This window comes from Rhineura floridana, chromosome 20, assembly GCF_030035675.1.
Source record: "Rhineura floridana isolate rRhiFlo1 chromosome 20, rRhiFlo1.hap2, whole genome shotgun sequence".
Taxonomy (NCBI): domain Eukaryota; kingdom Metazoa; phylum Chordata; class Lepidosauria; order Squamata; family Rhineuridae; genus Rhineura; species Rhineura floridana.
The window spans coordinates 7,495,921-7,517,825 of NC_084499.1; the positions used below are offsets into that span (position 1 = coordinate 7,495,921).

Genomic DNA, 21,905 nt, shown 5'->3' on the forward strand with positions numbered 1-21,905 from the left:
TTCATTGAGGAGATCACAAAGTGGTTTCCTAAAATCCAACAATTAAAATTAAATAATGCAGCTTAAAAATAGCAGAATTTGTACATTTTAAATAACAAACACTGAAATATAACAAAATATCCTATAATATCAAAACATCAAAAAACTTACAGAAAGGGATAGCATTAAAATTTAAAAATCAATAGTTCAGAGCAACTAATCAGATCCTCTGTAACAGGCATGGGGAACTGTTGGCCCTCCAGATGTTGCTGAACTGCAACTCCCATCATTCCTAGCCGTTGGCCGTGCTTGCTGGGACTCATAGGAGTTGTAGTTCAGCAACATTTGGAGGGCCATAGATACCATACACCAGGAGGGGATGATGCCCACAGCACTCTCTCAAAAATCCAGATGTGCCTGTGGACCTAAAAAGGTTGGAGACCCCTTGGTTAGCTTAGACAGTCTGCAGCAGAGGTGCGACGCCCCAATTTAGAGAACAAATGTGGCCCTTTAGGATGTTCCTTAGGTGACACCCCTCTCCAGGCCACATCGAGCTGTGCTCAGTTGCTTCCGTTCGTGCTTTTGCTTGGCTGGACTGTGTCCTTGCACTAAGATCATGCCACATGTTTGCATGGATGGCGGGTGGTGAGGTATGCTTGTGCATTCAGAAATCTCTGACTTTTGTGTGGCTGGAATGTACCTTCTGTACAAAAATAAGAATCCCATCTGGGGATGAAGGAGAAATTTGATTCATTTCACATTTAGAGCCAAATTTATCAACTTCTGAAACTGAGCACCCAAACAGAGCCATCCTTCAAAATTCACACTTAATCTGAATTTTTAAAGCCATTCTCCAACCAGTATTTACAAAAATGCATATATTAGGGGGAAATGTGCATAAAGATGAATATATTAGTAAAAATAGTAATAAAATGCGTTATATTTCAAGTAATTGCTTGCAAAAATGTGTACATTAGCCAAAACTGCCTTCAAAAATGTGTTTAGTAGGAAAAAATTACACTGAAAAGCTGGAGAATTTTCATGAGGATTTAAAAAAATTGCAGATTGCTGCAAAACTGAATTTCAGATTGGAAAAACGAGAAATTGGGAGAACTGAAATATGTCCATCCCTACTCCCATCTGTTCTTTTGCCCATTTCAGCTTCTAGCTCCACCCACCACAGGCATGTGGCCCCTTCCTCCCCCCGAAGGAATCCTCCATGCCCTGGGTTTTCTACCTGAATGATCTGAATCATTGAAATGGAAATTCTAAGTTTGCTGAGTTCCAGACATTTCCATGGGAAAAAAGGATCCCAGGGGCAAAACAGTATCTGAAGCCCAAAATGCTGGCTCAGAAGGAGCAACGGCATGGCAATCAAAGCTTCCTCTCTGCTGCCAGGAGCCGGCAACCTTTTCTGAATTATTCACTCAAATCAGATGAGAGCAGCATCGCTGGACCTAACTGATTCCATCTGCTGCTTCTTGCTGAGTTGCAAAGGTCTGCAAGAAGGAATTACGGGTTTTGAGGGCATCCCACATCCTGCTTGGCACGAGTTGATGTCTCTCCTTCCATTGGACCACTGTAGATGCAGTGCTTTGCTTCGGTGTGTCTGCTGCGTCTTGGCTCTGCAGAGAATCTCTTGCTTTTCCCTGTTGTGCACATTTCCAATTCATTTTATTCCAATTTATCCCCTTGTGCAAGAGACTGTAAGACTGAACTCGTGTTTTAGAATGGCAGGCTTTTCGGATCTCTATGTTCACCCAGAGAGTTACTTGACACATATGTTTGTATAGGAGCTGCTGCAGGGTGGAGCAACCTGTGGCCCTTCAGTTTTTGATGGACCCCAGTTGCCATCAGCCCCAGCCAGTATGGCCAATGATCAAGGATGATGGGAAGTTGTAGCCCAACAACATCTGGAGGGCCACAAGTTTCCCACCCCTGCTGTCTTGATATTATTATTGTTACTATTATTGTTGTTGTTTAATAATAATAATAATAATAGTAATAATAATAATAATAATATCCCACCCTTCCTCCCAGCAGGAGCTCTTGTATGCAAGAGATGGAGGGTTGCCTCTATTTAGAAGAGGCATTCCTTCCAAGAGAGGGGAATCCCTCTTATAGCAGGGATAGGGAACATGTGGCTTTCCAGATGTTGTTGGATCTGCATCACCCAGCATGGCCATTGGCCAGGGATGATGGAGAGTTGTAGTCCAGCAACATTTGGAGGGCTGCAGGTTCCTGATCCTTGGTTTAAATGTAATTAATAGTAAATAGTATTAATATTGTTATTAATAAGTTGCAATGTGAAGCTAAATAAAATAATTTTATTTTATTATTACATTGCTATCCCACCTTTCCTTTCCTCCAAGGAGCTCAAGGTAGCATACAAACATGGTTCTCCCTCTCCTCACAATAACCCTGTGAGGCAGGTTAGGCTGAGAGAGTGTGACTGCCCCAAGGTCACCCAGTAAGCTTCATGGCCAATCAGGGATTTGAACCCTGGTCTCCCAGGTCCCAGTCTAACCACACTGGCTTTTATAAGTTAGTATGTTACTAAAAAGGAGAAGGGGACAGTAAAGAAGCACTCTGTAGGGGTGTATGTACACATACAGTACACACACACACACTTGAATTTCCACATGGATTTTACAGGGTTTCCCCTTAACAATCTGTGAATGCTCTGTCCTCCAGTGCTTTGCCCAGCCTCATGTCCCCCTCAGCATCTGTGCCTAAGGCCCTCTGACTAATGGTAGGGCCAGCCATGAGGCCACCATTTGATGCTGCGCTTATCCAGTGGTCCACAGGAATGTATGAACAGCTTCTTTTAGCAGGGTTAGCTTTGGGTGGCAGAGCTAACAGGTGTGAGCTTTCATTATGCATTTTTGTTTAATCAGGCTTTATTGGCTATTTTACGAGGTTATTAAATCGCAACCCATCTTGCACACCAGGGTTGGGGTGGCCTAGCAATCCTAATAAAAATAATAAGTTGTCAGCAGAGTAACTATTTCCTTCCGTTGTGTATATTTTTTAGAATAATTTCCAGTACGTTGCCTAATTCTTTTGAAATAGCTGATCCAAAAATAATCATAAAAATATGCTTTGTGAGGGAGGGATACATACATTTACACAGAATAAGCACCTTTCATGGGGATATTCTAAAGCCTAGTCTATGTAGCCTACACATGCAGCCCAGGGCTCCTTTCTGGAGGAATAATAAATAAATAAAACAAATTCAGCAAAATGTGAGCTGATCAAATCCCAAGATGGTAAATGGGAGGCACCAATTCAGGTTGCAGGTGGGGGAAGCCCTTTTTGAATTCTCCGCCATAGGAACCCCCCTCCCCACAAACTCTCCCTGCAAGTAAAAAATCAGAATTTTTGGTCCAAGCCACCCCCTGTTATGCTTTCTACTTGCAAGGAAGAGCGTTCTGGTCTTTTCATCAGGGAGGATCCCACTATATATCAAGGGTTCCCAAATTGTGGTCCGTGGACCACCAGTGGTCCATGGGCTTCATTCCGGTGGTCTGTGGTGTTCTGTAAAAAATACAATTAAAGACTATGGTGCATCTAGCATGGCACATTATAATTGCTACAACAGGCAGAAAAATAATTAAGTGGTCTGCCAAGACTCAGCAATTTTCATGTAGTCTTTGAGAAAGAAAGTTTGGGAACCCCTATTATATACTAGCAGCAAACTCATTCTCCATACATAGCCAAGATGCCACCTGTTCTCACAGTGGTCATCCAGATGCCCCAATAGGACGCCCGCAAGCAGAACCTGGATGCAACAGCACTTCAGCTGCCTGTGATACTGGAGGTAATGCAGCTATCATGACTAGTAGCAACTGATAAACTTATCCTTCATGGAAGCTGAGGAATATCTCCTCTTATTTCCCCAGCAGTCAGACACCAACTTGGATGGTAGCAGTTTCGACAAATTCACAAAGAATAAAGCTACCAATGGCTACTAGCCATGATGGCTATGTCCTGTCACCACGCTCAGAGGCAGTATATCTCTGAATCACAAGCAGGGTGAGTGCTGCTGTTGCACTCAGGTCCTGCTTACAGGCTTTCCATTGGGGCATCTGGTTGGCCACTGTGAGAGCAGGAAGCTGCACGAGACAGAACTTTGGTCTGATCCAGCAAGGTTCTTCTTATGTTCTGTATCTCATGTCCATCAAGCACACCCAGTATTTGGGGTTTTCCCCTCCATGTACGGTTCTCTGCAGAGGTTTATTGTACTTCTGAAAACCTTGAGGTTCATCTAATCCTGACACCTTTTCCCTATTTGCCCTGGCTTTTAGAAGTGTTTCCCGTTCTTTCTAGGAAGCTTCAGAACAAGTGGAAATGCTTTTTTATTTTATTTTTTGCTTTCTTTCCTGCTTTTCTGTGTCTAGGGGAATATCAGTTTTCCCCTCAGCTATCTGAAAACAAAACGGTCAGCTTTTGTCTAAAAGATTGTTTCTCCTGTTATATAACCAACCAATCATTGCAGTTTTCAGGAGAGGACCTTCTACAGATACAATCTCATCAGGAGGTCCATACCATACTATATAGGAATCAGATTTTAGTGTGGTAGCACCTACCCTTTGGAATGCCATCCTGTTACAGATTGTCTCTATTGACTTTTTTGCTCCTGTTGAAGAACTTCCTTTTTTCAATAGAGCCTTTTAAGTGGAGACTTTTATCCCAGTTGAGATAATATAATGCACTTGAATTTTTTAAAAAAAAAATATTGTTAAGATGCTATGACATTTTTATGGGAAGCAATAGTTGAATCAATCAGTCATGAGTTGGATTTGGCACATTAGTCAGAAAGAAATTATATTCAATCGCTTTCCGGAACGGTTGCTGCACACGGTTGGATCTGTTGCGCTTAAAACTCCTCTCTATACTTATCTGAGAGTAACTCCATCAAACCAAGTGGGGCATACTTCTGAGTAGACCTGTGTAGGAGTGGGAATTCTAATCTGAGGTAGCCATGGGGAAGAAAATTGAAGTAGGGTGGCCTGTATTCCCGATTATTTATTAGTTGATTTATATATTGCTTAAATACCCAATTACAATTCAATCATAACATTAAAACATCCTTAATTAAAACATATAATGCAACAAACCAGTTTAAAATGACAAGACAGTGAAAAACAAACCAACGAACAATGAAATCAGATGTTCAAGTGCATGGGAATGCTTGCTAAACAAGTATGTCTTCAGGAGCCAGCGGAATGCCAATACTGAAGGAGCCTCTCTTATTTCAGTAGGGAGGACATTCCAGAACACTGGTGCCACCACAGAAAAATCCCACCTTCGCTTTTCTTTCTGGCCCTGCCCACTGCTGGTATGATGATTCCTGAGGGAATGCAACCCTTAACGGAAGAAAGATTCCCCACTGCTGTGCTAAACCATAACTTACTTATGACATCCAAATACATCCAGTGTGTCCCATCAGCACATTGTTAAACACATCTCATTTTTCTCTGTTTTGAGTTCTTTCCTCTTCCAATTAAGATTTTGAAACTACCCACCCACTCAAACATTCTTCTCAACAATGAATGGGAGCAAGCACCCCTCTGCAGCTGCCATTCCTTGACTTGGAGGTTGTAAGGGGAGAATCTTGTGATGAGTTGTGGCCTTTTGTTGGTGTTGAAAAATGCCCGTCTCAGAAATCCCATATTCTGCTCTGATCTTTTGCCCCCAATCCTGTCTCTAACACAGCCTGAAAAGTGACATTTCCTCTGTTGCAATGAAACCTAACACTTTTCCACTAACCTGGGCACATGTTTTGCCCTTGATATGAGGCCTGTTGTAACTCTTTGGTGATGTGTATTCAGGGTGATCAGGGAGTGTCAGGTGTACCAGGAGATGTTGGATTCCAAGGAGACAAGGTAACTGATTTTTCTTTTATAAATCATGAGGTAGTTGATATGCCAGACTTTTCCTTGGTGCTACAAACCCACTTTCCTTCAAATTAATTTTTGATTATTTCTTTAATTGCTGAAAACCCTCCTTTATTCCCTATTGGCCATGCCAAAGCTATGAACTGTACTGTTCCACAATTGATACTATGATTATTTCAAATTGTTTCTAATATGTTTTCCTGAATTGTTACCCCCATACCATAAATTTAAAGCACTGCCATTTAAAGAGTCATGGCTTCCCCCAAAGAATTTTGGGAACTGTAGTTTGTTGAGGGTGCTGAGAGTTCACAGGAGACCCCTCTTCCCTTCACAGAGCTACAATTCCCAGATTGGTTTTCACAATAAATCCATCTTCCCAGGGAATCTAGTCTTAGCAGCTCTTAATCAACAAGATTGCGTTGGCCCAGAATGGGGGAGAAATTCAATTCAGCTTACATTTAAAGCCAAATCTATCCAATTCACAGTTTGAAAACTGAAACACAGCTATTCTTTGAAATCACACTTACCCGTATTTTACAATGTACTTTGCCAATCAGAAATTGTTTACAAAAAGCATCAAGGGGAAAGTGTGCATAAAAATGAATATATTAGTGAAAATAACACAAAAATGCATTATATTAGGATAAATTTTGCAAAACTATGTACATTAAACTGCCTACAAAAATGTGTTTATTAGGAGAACATCACTAAAATTTTAGCATGTGTTTTTATTTTTATTTTTTTTAAAGTGTTTTTAAATTTGTATATTGGTTTTTAATGTTTTTAATTGTTGTAAACTGCCCAGAGAGCTTCGGCTATGGGGCGGTATACAAATGTAGTAAATAATAATAATAATAATAATAATAATAATAATAATAATAATAATAATAATAATAAATTGTCCATCTGATATGTCATGAGCCACTTTGGGCACAATTATGTGGGAAAGTGGCATACAAATATAGATGCTCTTCATCAATAAGAATGCTGCACATTGATCACTGAGAACTTTTTGTAGTCCCCCATATCCAGGGAACAAGCCTTTAGTGCGGCAGGCCCTGTCCTTTGGAACTCCCTGCCAATAGACATTTGACAGGAGTCATCCCTGTTTTCTTACAGATGTATTTTAAAAACATTTTTTTCAGATAGGCCATTGGAATGTGATCTTTTTTTACCAACCAGTATTTATTGATATCATTGATGTTTTTACTGTTGTTATTGTAAGCATTGCATTTTTCTGTTGTACATCACCTTGTTATATTATACTGCTTTTCATTCAGTGAATACAAAGCAGTTGCCAATCAAAATTACAATGATAAAACATTATAAAACATTCAGCAAACGTTTTAACACCAACCACATACTGAAGGTACTGAAGAACTGATATTAGTGGCTGGGGATCATCATGGCCAAGATGTCTGGAACTGGAAAACTACCTGGTGCCCAAGGCTGTTCCAGAAGGATCTGCTGTGCTTGTCAGGCTGAGCATGTCAGGCTGAGCATGTAAAGAGGCAAGCACGAATGTGCAAGCCCCACCCATTGATAGTGCTGCACATGTTGGGCATCCTCACTAGCCAATGCATGATCACCTTTGATCTGAAGGGAATTGCCTTATTTACACGTAGGACTAGGGCAGCCAATGTGGTACCCTCCAGATGTTGCTGGACTATGACTCCCATCAATCCTGACCACTGGACAGACTGCCTTGGGCTGTCCTCTAAAAACTTCGTTTGTTTTTCAGGGTAGCCAAGGTTTGCCTGGGATGCCAGGTGCCCGAGGAAAGCCAGGATCTGCTGTAAGTAACTGCTCCTGTTGCTACTTCTCCCTGTAAAGGTTTCTGTCAATTGTTTGCTGTTCAGAATCAGTGTGGTGTAATGGTTAGAGCGTCCTTCCCCAGCCTTGGGTTCCCAGTTGTTTTGGGACTACAACTCCCATCATCTCTGAGCATTGGCCATTCTGGCCGGGGGTGATGTAGTCCAGCAACACCTGGGACCCAACATTGGGAAAGGCTGGTTTAGTCCATTAGACTAATTGAGGTCCTCGGAGGAAAGGTAAGGCTATAAATGTAATTTGATTAATAATAAAGCAGGGCACAATCATTACATGAAGTTTAGAATTGCAGTGACAGGCTCCACCTGCAACTTGTACAACTTGATTGCTCCTTGTGTGTAAATATGCTCTGTAAGTGCAATTTACACACTCCAGAAATGCCAGGTATAAGTTGTATAACAAGCTCTGTGCACAAGGAATCATCTTGTTTAGGGGTAGAGAACCTCAGGACCAGGGGGCAAATATGGCCCTCCAGGCTATATCTGGCCCTTGGGACACTCCCCATGCCATACTTCCAATACTCCACCCCTCACCAGCCCAGCTTTGCCCTCTCCTTGAGTGCTTTTGCCTGGCTGGAATGTGTCCTTGAATTATAGTAATGCCTCATAGTTGCCTAGGTGGAAAAATGTGTCTGTAGAAATGTCTGAATTTTGCATGGCTTGAAAGTAGCTTACTGTACAAAGGCAAAAGTCACATCTGTCGCTCCACCCATTTTTTTGCCTTTGGCCACACCCACCACTGGTATTTGGCCCCCCAGAAGATTGCCCATGAGGCAACGTGGCCCACAGGCTGAACATTTTTCCCCACACCTGATCAATGTGGGTCGCAGGCCAGCAATTATTGCAGTCTCAACTCCTCCCCCCAAGATGGAATCTTGTGGAATTTGATCCTTGTGAATATTGACATGAGTTGAGCCAATCTGAAACTCCCAAGTGTTAATATGCAGACTGTAGCTTAGTTACCCACCAGCTTGTGATCTTCCTGAATGCTTCAGAAATGTTATCAGCTGTATAATATATGTCTAAAGAAAATGCATCTTAAAAATACTATTCTGAATACATGTGCATTTGAGAAAAATGCTTATTTGAAGTGTGTATTGAAAGACACATTTTTTATTTTAAAATAAATAAATAATGTTCAGATTCATGTGGCAATGGGATGGAATGGATTTAAGAGTGGACCCACGTTAAAGTGACACAGACTAGAAACAGACTGAGTCACTCATCCCTTTCCCCCATGTGTTGATAGCCCCCTTTTTAAAGAAATTCTGAACTGGACTAATACCTTGATGAGAGGAAAAAAGTTTGCAGGGCTGATGCTGTCCTTAACCAGGTGTGGGGAACTTTTGGCTTTCCAGATATTGCTGAACTACAACTCCCATCATCCCTGGCCATTGGCCATGCTTGCTGGGGCTGATGGGAGTTGTAGTAGCAATTTCTGGAGGGCCAAAGATTCTCCACTCCTGCCCTTAACAGAGACGTCAGCAATCCACCATCCAGCTTTCTTAAGGCCCAGTCATCACTGAGGTAGTCCAAGTTCAATCTGAGCTACATGGCATCAGACTGCAAGTTGGGACTCATGTCCTTACATGAACTCAGGTCTGAAAGCATGAGAAGCCGTCACCTTGCTGAAGCTAAGCAGGTCTGGATCTGGTCAGTCCCTGGATGGGAGACTAGAGATGGAGCAAAAATTTGATTCAGTTTACATTTAAAGGTGAAGCTACTAAATTTGCACTTTCCAAAACAATATGTGAACGGAAACATTGCCATCCTTTGAAATGTGCACTTCTCAGAATTTTGCAATGCAGCTCTCTAGCCAAGTAACATGTACAAAAATGCATATACCGGGATAAAGTGTGCATAAAATGCATATATTGAGTGAAAATAATTTACGAGAAATGCATTATATATGGGGAAATTGTTTTGAAAAAAATTGCAAGGCGAAATTTGCATTAAAATGCTGATGAATTTTCTTGAGAACTTTTTAAAAATGCAAACTGATGGGGAAGTGAGAAGATCTGAAAAGACTGAAAAAATGAAAAACCAAGAGAAACTGAAATGGCTAGATTCACCCATCCCTAAGGGAAACCACGTGGGAACCAGATGAATGCCACTTTGGATTCCATGATGGAAGAAAGGCGGGATATAAATGTTAGAAAAGAAAAATAAAGTAAAATGTGATAAAATACTTCCTCATGAAAAACATATTTTCTCAGCAAGCCAGGCAGAAAGCTGGCCTAGCCTGACATGCTAGTTTTCTAGAAGAAGGGATACATTGTGGTTTTTTTGTATGATGGAACATTCAAATAGGTGAGCCACACACCCTTTCCCCACATTCTGGTGCGATACAGCCTAAGCACAGGTTGGCTACCTCACCCTTACATGGCCCTCTTGTGAGTCACTTTGTTCTTTTTGGTTTTCTTCAGGGGAAGGTCGGAGAGAAAGGTCCAGTTGGTATTCCAGGACCTCCTGGCCCCGAGGTATGAGTTCAAAGCAACTTCTTCCTTTGGAAGCCCATTGACATTTTTTGTCGGGTTGTTCTTAAACCTTCTTCTGTTATAAGTTGGTCTTCTTTCTCTTCCTGTAGACTCACGGTTGCTTGGCAAAGTGCTTCATATCTCAAAATTTGGCCACTTCTTTGAATCCCATAATTAAAATAAAACTAAATAACAACAGAACATACGAAGAGACCTGGAGCTGGCCAATGGCTCATCGAGTCCATTATCCTGTTCTCACAGTGAACCACCAGATGCCCATATGGGAAGTCTGCAAGCAGGACTTACATGCAATAGCGCTGTCTCCACATTTGGCTCCCAGCACCTGTCTCCAATGGTGCAGGGAGAACATAGCCATAGCGGCTAGTAACCCTTGATAGCCTTATCCTCCATGAATCCAGGTATTCCCAAACTGTGGTCTGTGGACCACTAGTGGTTGCGAACTTCCTTCAGGGGGTCGACGACACATCCACATTAAATACGCACATATGATTTTTAACTGTATATTTATTGCTTCTTTATAAAAATAAAATAAAAATCATATAGCATCTAGCACAGTGCATTACAGTTGGTACAACAGGCAGAAAAATTTTTAAGTGCTCTGCCAAGACCTTCAGCAATGTTCAAGTGATCTGTGGAGAAAAGAGTTTGGGAACCATTGGTCTAATGCTTTTTTAAAGACATCTAAGTTAGTTGCCATTAAGACCTCTTGTGGGAGTGAATTCCACAGTTTAACTATGTGCTGTGTAAAAAGTGGTTTAATTTAGCGAATATCTGAAATAACTTACCATCTAGACAGTGTTGCAGGGGAAAAGGGAATGCAACCAAGATTTCTTTCACAGCAGGAGCAATGACATCATCTGCTGGAATGCATGGGTAATTGAGGGACTCTCCTTGCTCTGGCAAAAGAATGAGGTAACGATGAGGCTTTCAAGTTTGTTTGTGAATGGTTAACAAAGAGGAAGCCCGAGAATGCGGAACATAATCAAGCAGAGACAAGAAATTCCTTTCCTTTTCTTTGATGGGGTCCCTTGCTTTATGCTAGCAATTTAAATGGTAGCACTATTTTGCGCAATTGTTTGCATTTCTGATTAAAAGCTTAAAAGGTTGCATTTCCGCTGGCTAAAGATCTTTTGTTAAAGCTCAATGGATTTTACAAGGCCTTTTGTATCTCAGTGGTAGAGCATCTGCTTTGTATGGAGAAGGTCCTAGGTTCAGCCCTCAGCGTCTACAGGTGGACTGGAAAAGACTCATCCCTGAAACACAGGAGAGCCACAGCCAGTCAGTAGACAATACTGAGCTAGATAGCTGTCAGAAGTAAGCACTTCTGAGTTCAATGGGCCTAATTCCCTGGAAACTGTGTATAAAACTGCAGAATGCAGTTAGGTATTAGGTATTGCTGCTCTTTTTGGGGGGTGGGGGAAGGTTTATAGACCCACATACATACATTGCATTTTTGGACTCTTCTTGGGGGCAATAGAGGCTGGTCCATTTGGGCGCACAGCCAGCCCCCACCTGCCCACCCTCCTAGTTAAAACGAGCCCATGGGGTGGCACTGCCTGTCCGCTTCCTGCTCCTTAGTTTTAATGTTACCCTTGTTGGACTCAGCAGGGAGGTTTGGGACAGAACTAGCACTAGCTGGCTCTACCTATCATTGGTTCTGGCTCTACCTGCTGTTGGTAACCTTTTTCCCACTCCCACCAGCCCCGATAGGCACCAGCCACTGCTGCTTGGGGGTGTGGCTTTGGTGGCTGTCATGATGAGCTCCTGCCTTTCAAAATATGCTACTAAACCACTGTTCTGGATTGAATGAGTAAATTGGTATCTCGTAGCACCTTAAGAAGACTAATACCGTTTATTGTAGCATAAGGTTTCATGAGCTAGGGCCTTCTTTGCCCAATGAAATTGGCAGCATTCCATGGAATACTTCTGCCATGAGCCCCCCTTTTGGATTTGCTGTCAGAGATATGGCATTGCTGCCCCTCTTGAACATGTATGAGGGGCATCAGAGGAGTCTGGTGGAGGACTTTAGCGACTCATTTAGCAAGAAGGAGTGCAAGATAGGCAAGGCTGGTGCACAGAAGAAGAAGGAAAGGGGTTTACCCAGGAAAGCTGCCATTACATCATGACCCGCCATATTAGTCAGCCCTCAGTTAGTTCTTAATATGGTCGTATCAAGAATAGTCTGATAGATACCAGAAGTCCATTAGAAATCCAACAAGGGAGGAAAAATAAAGGTTATTTAAGTAACAGGACACAGTCTTGGTGGCTATATTAGCATCCCATAAACATGTCAGAGAGGAAAGGCAGAAAATGGAGATGTTTAAAAGAGAAGTGGTTTATATTATAAAATTATGTGCAGTAAAACAGTTTGTGCCCTAGTCAAAATAAGGGTTTTAAAAACTTGTGGCAAGGTTCTAGATGAGTTTCAATTAATTATAGTTTTTGAACTATTGTCATGTGAAGTTTACTACATTTTCTCTTTCTCATCCACAGACTCTCTGTAATTTGTAGCCATATGCAGTGGTGCAGTGGTTGAGAATTGTCTGGTCTTCTTTAATTTAAGGACCATATGCGTATCTAGCGCTTTTTTGGTAAAAAAATAAGGTCCTGGTACTCATATATAGATAAAAGTGCAGTAGGTGCCAGCACAGAATGGTTGTCATAGGCAGCCAAAAAAGAGGTGCTGGTACTCTGTACCGGTGAGTACAGTCACAAAAAAATCACTGTGTGAGCACTATCTCCTTAAAGAAGGCTAAGTTAAGCCCAGCTCCTTTTGTTATTTTTGCAATATGCTTGCCGGTGCAAAGGCCCTTTCCCTCCCATGGCTACTTGCTACATTGCACCAGTAATACTCAAGATTAGGGAAGAGGCCATGCCTCAGTGGTAGAGCATCTGCTTTGCATTCAGACCCTCCCAGGTTCAATCCGTGGCATCTCTAGGTAAGGTGGAGAGAAAACCCTTGTATGAAATCCTATAGAGTATAGATAATGGCGGGCTAGATGGATCATTAGTCTCACCCAATGTAAAGCAGCTTCCTATGGATAGTCTGGATGTTTCCCATGTCAGAGTTCTGGTGGCAATGGAGCTCTGGTGTAGGAAGAGCTCATGCGATCTGGGCTACATACATGGCCATACGATATTTATGTTCCTGGTGCAATGATGCTTCCTGTGGCAAGCATCACCTTAATGGCAATGTAAGGAATGAGATATACAGTCTGATCCTATGCATATTTATTTTAGGAGTAAGGAACCAGCAGAGCTTGGAAAAGTTACTTTTTTGAACTACAACTCCCATCAGCCTAATCCAGTGGCCATGTTGACTGGGGCTGATGGGAGTTGTAGTTCAAAAAAGTAACTTTTCCAAGCGCTGGACCAGTGGCCCTCTAGATATTGCTGGACTCCCATCTCCCATTATCCACGCTAGCTGGAGGGCCGTAGGTTCTCTACCCCTACTTTAAAGTAAGCCCCACTGGGTTCAGTGTAGGGATGGGGAAGAAATTAGATGCTGTTCATTTCGGAAGCCACATCAGTCAAATTTGCACTTTCATAAAAAATATGAGAACCAAAACACAGCCGTTCTTTGAAATCCGCACTTTTCTGAACTTTGCGATGGAGTTCTCCAACCAATGTTTACAAAAACGCATATATTAGGGGGAAAGTGTGCATGAAATTAATATATTAGTGAAACTTAGATATAAAATGCATTATATTAGGTGAAATTGCTTGCAAAAATGTGTACATTAGTCAAAACTACGCATGAAAATGTGTTTGTTGGGAGAAATTTGCACTAAAATGCTGAAAAACTTTCATGTGGATTTTTTTTTAAAAAATCACAAATTGCAGAACTGAATTTAAGGCTGGAAAAATGGAGGTTGGTCAATAAAGATGAATGGCCCTCTGCCCTAGTGCCCCCATTTTGCCCTCCGCCAGTCCCCCCACTCCTGCTTTGTTACTTACAGCCAGACCAGAGAGTGGCACTAGCTGTTTGCTTCCTCCCCCTTAGTCTCCGTATTGCCCTTGTGGAACTCAGCAGGGAGGTAGAAGATCGGGACAAAACTAGCATGAGTTGGCCCTGCCTGTCATTTGCTCTGTTGGGCTCCCTGCCTTCTGATCTACCAGTTCCAATCGGCACCATCCACCACTGATGCTTTTGAATACCCATTGCTGGGAATTACAGATGGAAGAGAGTGCTGTTGCCCTCAGGTCCTGTTTATGGGCTTCCCAGAGGCATCTTCTTATCCACTGTGAGAGTCGGCTACTGAACTGGATGGGGCTTTGGCCTCATCCAGCAGGCCTCTTACGTTCTTATGCCTTTGTGCCTTTGATGGAGAGCAGATCTGCCATTAGCCTGGGTGGGTTTGCAGTTGCTGGAGGGCAGATCTGGTAACAGTTATTAGCCCAGATTAAACCTCTGCATTCAAAGGCAGAATGCAACTGAATGCCAGGTGCTGGTATATGTGACAAAGACAGCGGGACAGCTGTTGCTTTCAGACAGTGCTTATAGGCTTCCCAGATACATACAGTATTTTCGGCCACAGTGGGATGCAGGATGGTGAACTAGGCGAACCCTCAGTCTGATTTGGCTGTGCTCTTAGTACGTTCTTGAAGAATGGTTTGAAATATTGGCCGATACCAGTCTTTCCACCCTCATCAATGTTCTGGTATTTTGCTGGGGCTGGAACAGCTCTCCATTGAGTTGTATCGCTTTGTAATCTCTCTTCTTTGTTAATATTGGACTGGACTATAGTTTTCTTTGTTTCCTTAGCTGAATGAATTGTGGGCGGGAAACGGGTTGGTATTAAAAGTCAAGTGCTCCAGCTAATGAGCATGTCGTCACCTCTTCTTTCGCAATGCCAAGTCCACTTCCCTCCCTTTCTTTTTTGGGGGTCAGGCTTCCAATGCCTTGATTTATTTCCTCAAGGAAACACGACTAGCTGCTGACTCTAAATTCAGAAAGAATTAAATGGAGGCTGACTTACTCGTGTTGTGCCAAAGAAACTTTTGCTGACATAAGCACATCTTCTGCTTAGAGAAAGGGGAAAGTGAGTTTTGATGACTAACAAGGATGCTTAATGTTAAGGAACAACTTTCACAAGATATCATTCACACAATTAGCAGTTTTTAAAAGTAAATTGCAGGGGTGGGAGTGGGGGTGGGAGGTCTGGTCTCATTTGGGTTTGTGGTGGTGGGGGTAGGGTTTTTTTTAGCCCTTTCCCCCTTACTGTGATCCTGATGTGGATCAGGCCCTGAACCTGCTATTTGTTCCAGGGGAAAGGTTCTTCCTTCCCCCACAATGCAAACAGGAACATAAGAGTTAGACCCTTGGTTCATCTATTTTAGTATTGTCCACACTGATCGGCAGCAGTTCTCCACAGTTTCAGACAGAGGACATTCTCAGCCCTACCTGGAAATGCCATTGGGGATTGAACCAGGGATCCTGCAAGCACAGCAAATGCTCTACCGCTAAACCACAGCCCTTCTCCAATTAGCTGGTGTGCCCCTCCCTAATCCAGTTGTGACCGCAGTAGGGGACAAAGGATTAAATCCCCTCTATCACCTGTGTGCCAATCTGAATAAGCACTCCATGCCCGTAATTTCCTTTTTAAAAGCCATTCTTGAAATGGTGCATTGTGTGAATAGTATTGCGTCTAGTTTGGACCTAAGAGGACTGTCCTGGCTGTGGACCAGAGAAGCAGACTCAGAACTTGGAGACTGGGTTTTGCACAGGGTTTTATTCCAGATGTTAGCACAGGAAGGTAGCATCAAACCATACTAGACATACATCAGGATACAGAACACCAGCAGGCGCATCTAGGCTTATGGAACAACAGAAAGTTATTGTAACAAAGCTCTCACCCGAAGACACTCCATATAAAAGAGAGGAGGATGGGCATTCTACTTGCATGAACTAAACCTAGCCCTTTCCAATATTTGAAGCAGGACGGGGGCTTCTCCTGGGAAAAGAGGATGGTTTCTCAAGTTGTCTTCTCCTGTCTATATGACCTTTGGGAAACTGTCAGCTCTCACTCTGTGAGAGATTCCCCTTCCTTATCTGTTTGGAATTGTCCAGCAGATTCATTAAGGTCGGCTGCTCATTGAATAAGTCTGGGCTAGGTGCCAGCAATGAAGACAGACTACATTCCTCACCCTATGTCACAGACAAGGGGGTGGTGCTAAGGCCTTCCTTAGTAGAAACACTAACAGGACCACGGCACAGGGCTGACAAGGGTTTGAGGAAGCCTTTCTTCTGTGCTCTCACCCAACCCTTCTCCAGCATCTGCAATCCCCGCCCCATTCTCCCAATCCTGCCAAATGTTCTCCATGAGGTCCATGACAAGGACTGTCCTAGTAAATTTTGCTAACAATATGTATACAGGCCCCATCAGCACTATACTGTTAAAGCAGTATCATAGCACTTTAAACAGTCATGGCTTCTCCCAAAGCATCCTGGGAACTGTAGTTTGTTAAGGGTGCTAAGAGTTGCTAGGAGACCCCTTTTCCCTTCTCAGAGCTCCCACTCTGGAATTGTAGCTTTTGTGAGAGGAATAGGGATTTCCTAACAACTTTCAGCACCCTTAACATACTACAGTTCCCAGGATGCTTTGGGGGAAACTGGCTTTTTAAAGTGCTTTAAATGTATAGTGCAGGTGTGGCCACGATAAGTAAAAGATTCTTTTGATTAGCTATTAGGTTCAGGGCTACTGTGTAGCAACTGCATGCAGCCACCTAGGGCAAGTATGGACCTGCAGCAATCCTGACTTGGTTCAGGCCTGAGGCAGCCTAGAGGCTCAGTTTGGACCTATAATAGAACTGATAATTTTAACCTGAGGCTCGGTTTGGTCCTGTAGTAAATCTGACTCAGTTTGGTCCTGAGTCTCAGTTCGGTCCTGTAGTAGACCTGATTCAGTTTGGGCCTGAGACTCAAGTTGGCTCAGCGTGGACCTTCAGTAATCCTGACTCAATTTGGTCAAAGCAGATGTGAACCCTGGCCTAGCACACATGAAACCCTTCTTGCTTTTGAAAATCAAATCTTCCTTTGGATATTTTGGTCCCCCAGATTTCAAGCAGGCAACAGGATGACTCCCTACTCCAAAGGCCTGGCATGTGAAGCTTTGGCTCAGGGACCTCCTCACTTACATCCTTTCTGTCTGATGCTCTTTAGGGCTTTCCAGGTGACATTGGCCCACCAGGACAGAATGGCCCTGAAGGCATGAAGGTGAGCGGTGCTGAAAAAACCCAGACATTGTCTTTTCTTGGCAAGACCCAATGAAAACAAAACAACTAAAAAAATAGGTGGCCGGTGGGGAGGGGAGAGAAAAACCCTAGAGATCCCTGTGGACGATAGTTCTGGCCAAAGCTCTGATTTTTAGGGCTTGTTTATATTGAGATGGCTCCAAGAGGAATGGAGTAAATTTCTTTTCCTCTCTCTGTCTCCCCCCCCCCCATCTGCGGCAGAATTGACATTGGATGCCGTCCCATGGCAACATGTGCTGGCAAACAACTTTCACTCTGTGCTTCAATGGGCCCTCAATAGTTTGTGTGTTTCAGTTTTCTGAGCTTTTCCTCCCACCCTCTTCTTATCTGTTGCAGGGAAAACCGGGAGCGCGGGGATTGCCTGGTCCCAGGGGACTACCTGGCCAAGAGGTAAGAAATGAGCAAAAGACGCTAATGCAGAACTAGTGGACATCCAACGAAGCTGAATGCTGGAAGATTCAGGACAGATAAAAGAAAGGACTTCTTCATACAACACATAGTTAAGCTATGGAACTCACTCCCAGAGGAGGCCACCAGCTTGGAGGGCTTTAAAAGATCATTAGACAAATTCATGGAGGATAAATGTATCAAAGGCTACCAGCCACGATGGGTATGTACTGCCTGCACAGTCAGAGGCAGTATGCTTCTGAATGCCAGCTGCGGGAAACTGCAGGAGGGGAGAGTGCTCTTGTCCTGCTTGTGGGTTTCCCACAGGCATCTGGTTGGCCATTATAAGAACAGGATGCTAGACTAGATGGCCCATTGGCCTGATCCAGCAGGCTCTTTTTATGTTCTTCTGTTCTTATGTTAACTCTGTCTGAAACCTTGAGAGCACTGCCAGTCAGTGTAGGCGGTACTGAGCAGGGCCTCTGAGAGGAATTTTATCAGGGGGTACAAAGTTTCTTTTGGGCCCCTTCCCTTCTCCATTAGTCATTCTGTTTTTATCCACTACGGTTTTATGCCATGAGCCTGTAAGGTCAAAAAGGGTATGGAAGACGAGAGAGGGGTGGAGTGGAGCGCTCTGTTGATTTTCTGCATTTAAGGCCTTATGCTGTTATACTCCCTCCACGATAAATATAAATAAATATAAATAAAATAAAAGAGGATCAGAGATAAGAAAGCACATTTGATTTGAACATTTTTGTTTATGCTACAATACAGATAAGGAGAAAGAATTCACATTGAAATAAGTTAGATAAACTTACTACTTACTTAAAAAAAAGCTTTCCTAGCCTTTTTTTGTGAAAAATTTTGAATCACAGCATGAAAATTAATTGTTCTGGCAATGTTTGATTCAATACTTAGCCTGGCCAAATCCACAAGACCTTCCTGAGACATTGTAGACCTTAAATAATTCTTAATTAGCTTAAGTTTGCTAATTGACCTCTCTCCAGAAGCTACTGTTGCTGGAATTGTTAATAGTATTCTTAAGCTAACACAAACATTTGGAAACAGGTCACCAAGTCTGTACTCTGTTAACAAGTTCAACGGATCTAATGGCTTTAACTGTGCATTTACAAAATTTGCTTTATGTACTGAGGGTAAATGTTGCATCTCTTTTCCAAAATCATCACCATTAAGGTCAGCAGGATATTGCTCTGATAAAGATAAAGCTTTTCTCTCCACATCACTTTCGGACATGCTGAGATGTTTCCACAAGAAATCAAATTTTTCTGCCAACTGCTTAACAGCATTGAAGCGGACAGTTAATCCTGCTATAACATTGTCTATCAAAACGTAAAACACACACTTTCTGAAGTAGGCCTCTTCTGGAGTATCATCTGTGTCATTCATTTCTTCCAAGTTAGCATCAGGTGTGCTGTCGTCATGCGGCCTTGCCCTCTTGCGCCTAACTCCATCACATCTATGGGAGAGTTTTATTTCTATATTTAGGTTTGACGCAATCAATTTGGCTTCATTCCACATGCATTTCCAGTTCTTTAGAAGTTTTGTCAGCTGTATAAGGAGAGTTTCTATGTTTGCTACTTCAACATCCAGTGTGGCATCTCTAGCTTGGATGATCTTGTTGCAAATATCTATGCCAGCTAATATTTTGCACCACACGGCTGACATTAACACACAGGCAAAAGATGTCACATATAATAAAACTCCATGGACTTCATTTCTTGTTTTGGCCGTCAAATTTAGTTTTACGAGGTCTTCCAGTGCTAATTTAACGCCAGGCAAGTGAGCTGCAAAAGGCTTTATACATTCAACACGATCTGACCATCTTGTTTCAGACATACCATGAAGAGAACAACCAATACGGTTTTGTAGTAATTCCCACCGCTTAGCACTGGAACTGAACAGGTGGTACACAGTTTGAATTGTTCTGAAAAAGGTTATTGCTTCAGGTATGCATTCAGCATAATCATTTCCACATAAGTTGAGTGTGTGACAACCGCAAGGTGAAAAAATTGCTGTTGAGCATTGTTCTTGTATTTTTGCTTGTGCGCCGTTGTATTTTCCAGCCATATTTGCCCCATTATCGTAGCCTTGAGCTCTACAATCACTGAGAGGAATAGCATGTTCTTTCAATGTATCAGTTATCAACTGAGCAATTTCTTCCCCTCTTTTGTTGCTACAATCTGCAAATTTGAGAAATCTTTCTTGAATCTCATACTGCATTTCTTTTAAAAGTACGTATCTCAAAATAAATGTTGTTTGTTCAATATGGGAAGAATCTCGTGTGGAATCTACTATTATTGCAAAGTACTTTGCAGATTGCCTCTCAAGCAAAATGTGTTGTTTCACAAGATTCGAGCATTCTGCAATACATTCATTTTGTGAGTCGGGACAGATTTATTTATTTATTTATTTATTTCATTTTTAAACCGCCCATAGCGAATAGCTCTCTGGGCGCTGAACAAAACAAGATTAAAATACAATATTACAATAAAATTACAATAAAATCAGCAACAAGTTAAACGGAAAAAAAATTAAATGGAACACATTGAACATTAAAATGCCTGGGAGTATAGCCAGGTCTTAACCTGGCGCCTAAAAGAAAGTACCGAAGGCGCCAGGCGTATTTCCACAGGTAGGCTGTTCCACAGTTCGGGGGCCACCACAGAAAAGGCCCTAGATCTAATAACAATCCTCCGGGCATCCTGATGAGTTGGTACCCGGAGGAGGGCCTTCGATATTGAACGAAGTGAACGGGTAGGTTCATAGCGGGAGAGGCGTTCCACAAGGTATTGTGGTCCCACACCGTGTAAGGCTTTATAGGTCAAAACCAGCACCTTGAATCTGGCTCGGAAACAAATAGGCAGCCAGTGCAGGCGGGCCAGGACAGGTGTTATATGCGCAGACCAGCGGGTCCTCGTTAACAACCTGGCTGCCGCATTTTGCACTAGCTGAAGTTTCCGAACAGTCTTCAAGGGCAGCCCTACGTAGAGCGCATTACAGTAGTCCAGTCTAGAGGTTACCAGAGCGTGAACAACTGAGGCGAGATCGTCACTGTCCAGATAGGGGCGTAGTTGGGCTACTAAGCGAAGATGGTAAAACGCATTCCGTGCCACCGAGGCCACTTGAGCCTCAAGCGACAAGGAAGGATCAAAAAGGACCCCCAAGCTACGAACCTGTTCCTTCAAGGGGAGTGTAACCTCATCTAGAACAGGATGAACATCCACCATCTGGGCAGGTAAAGAGCTCACCAACAGTGTCTCAGTCTTGTCTGGATTAAGTTTCAGTTTATTAGCTCTCATCCAGTCCATTATCGCGGTCAGGCAACGGTTCAGCACATCAACAGCCTCACCTGAAGAAGGTGAAAAGGAGAAGTAGAGTTGCGTGTCATCAGCGTACTGATGGCAACGCACTCCAAAACTCCTGATGACGTCACCCAGAGGCTACATGTAGATGTTAAAGAGCATGGGGGACAAGACCGACCCTTGAGGGACTCCACAATGGAGAGTCCAGGGTGTCGAGCAATGTTCCCCAAACACTACCTTCTGGCGACGATCCGCTAAGTAGGAGCAGAGCCACTGCCAAGCAGTGCCCCCAACTCCCAACTCCGTGAGCCTCCCCAGAAGCATACCATGGTCGATGGTATCAAACGCCGCTGAGAGATCAAGGAGAATCAACAGGGTCACACTCCCCCTGTCCCTCTCCCGACAAAGGTCATCATACAGGGCGACCAAGGCTGTTTCAGTGCCAAAACCAGGCCTAAAACCGGATTGAAACGGATCCAGATAATTGGTTTCATCCAAGAGCGCCTGGAGCTGGCCGGCGACCACCCGCTCCAGGACCTTGCCCAAAAAAGGGACATTCGCCACCGGTCTATAGTTGTTCAAAATATCTGGGTCCAAAGAAGGTTTCTTTAGAAGGGGTCTCACTACTGCCTCCTTGAGACTACCAGGGACTACTCCCTCTCTCAAGGAGGCGTTTATCACCTCTTTGGCCCAGCCGGTGGTTACAGCCCTGCTGGCCTTCACCAGCCAAGATGG

General features: G+C 43.1%; 1 protein-coding gene across 2 annotated transcripts in view; it reads left to right on the forward strand.

Moving 5' to 3' along the window:
• Window positions 1-21,905, forward strand: part of COL27A1 (collagen type XXVII alpha 1 chain) — a 376,750-nt gene that overhangs the window by 158,593 nt on the left and 196,252 nt on the right. For both annotated transcript variants that reach the window (XM_061603994.1, XM_061603995.1), the window contains exons 17-21: window positions 5,814-5,867; window positions 7,621-7,674; window positions 10,135-10,188; window positions 17,369-17,422; window positions 17,797-17,850. In XM_061603994.1, coding sequence (XP_061459978.1) covers window positions 5,814-5,867; window positions 7,621-7,674; window positions 10,135-10,188; window positions 17,369-17,422; window positions 17,797-17,850 — 270 coding nt within the window. The remainder of the gene's footprint in view (window positions 1-5,813; window positions 5,868-7,620; window positions 7,675-10,134; window positions 10,189-17,368; window positions 17,423-17,796; window positions 17,851-21,905) is intronic.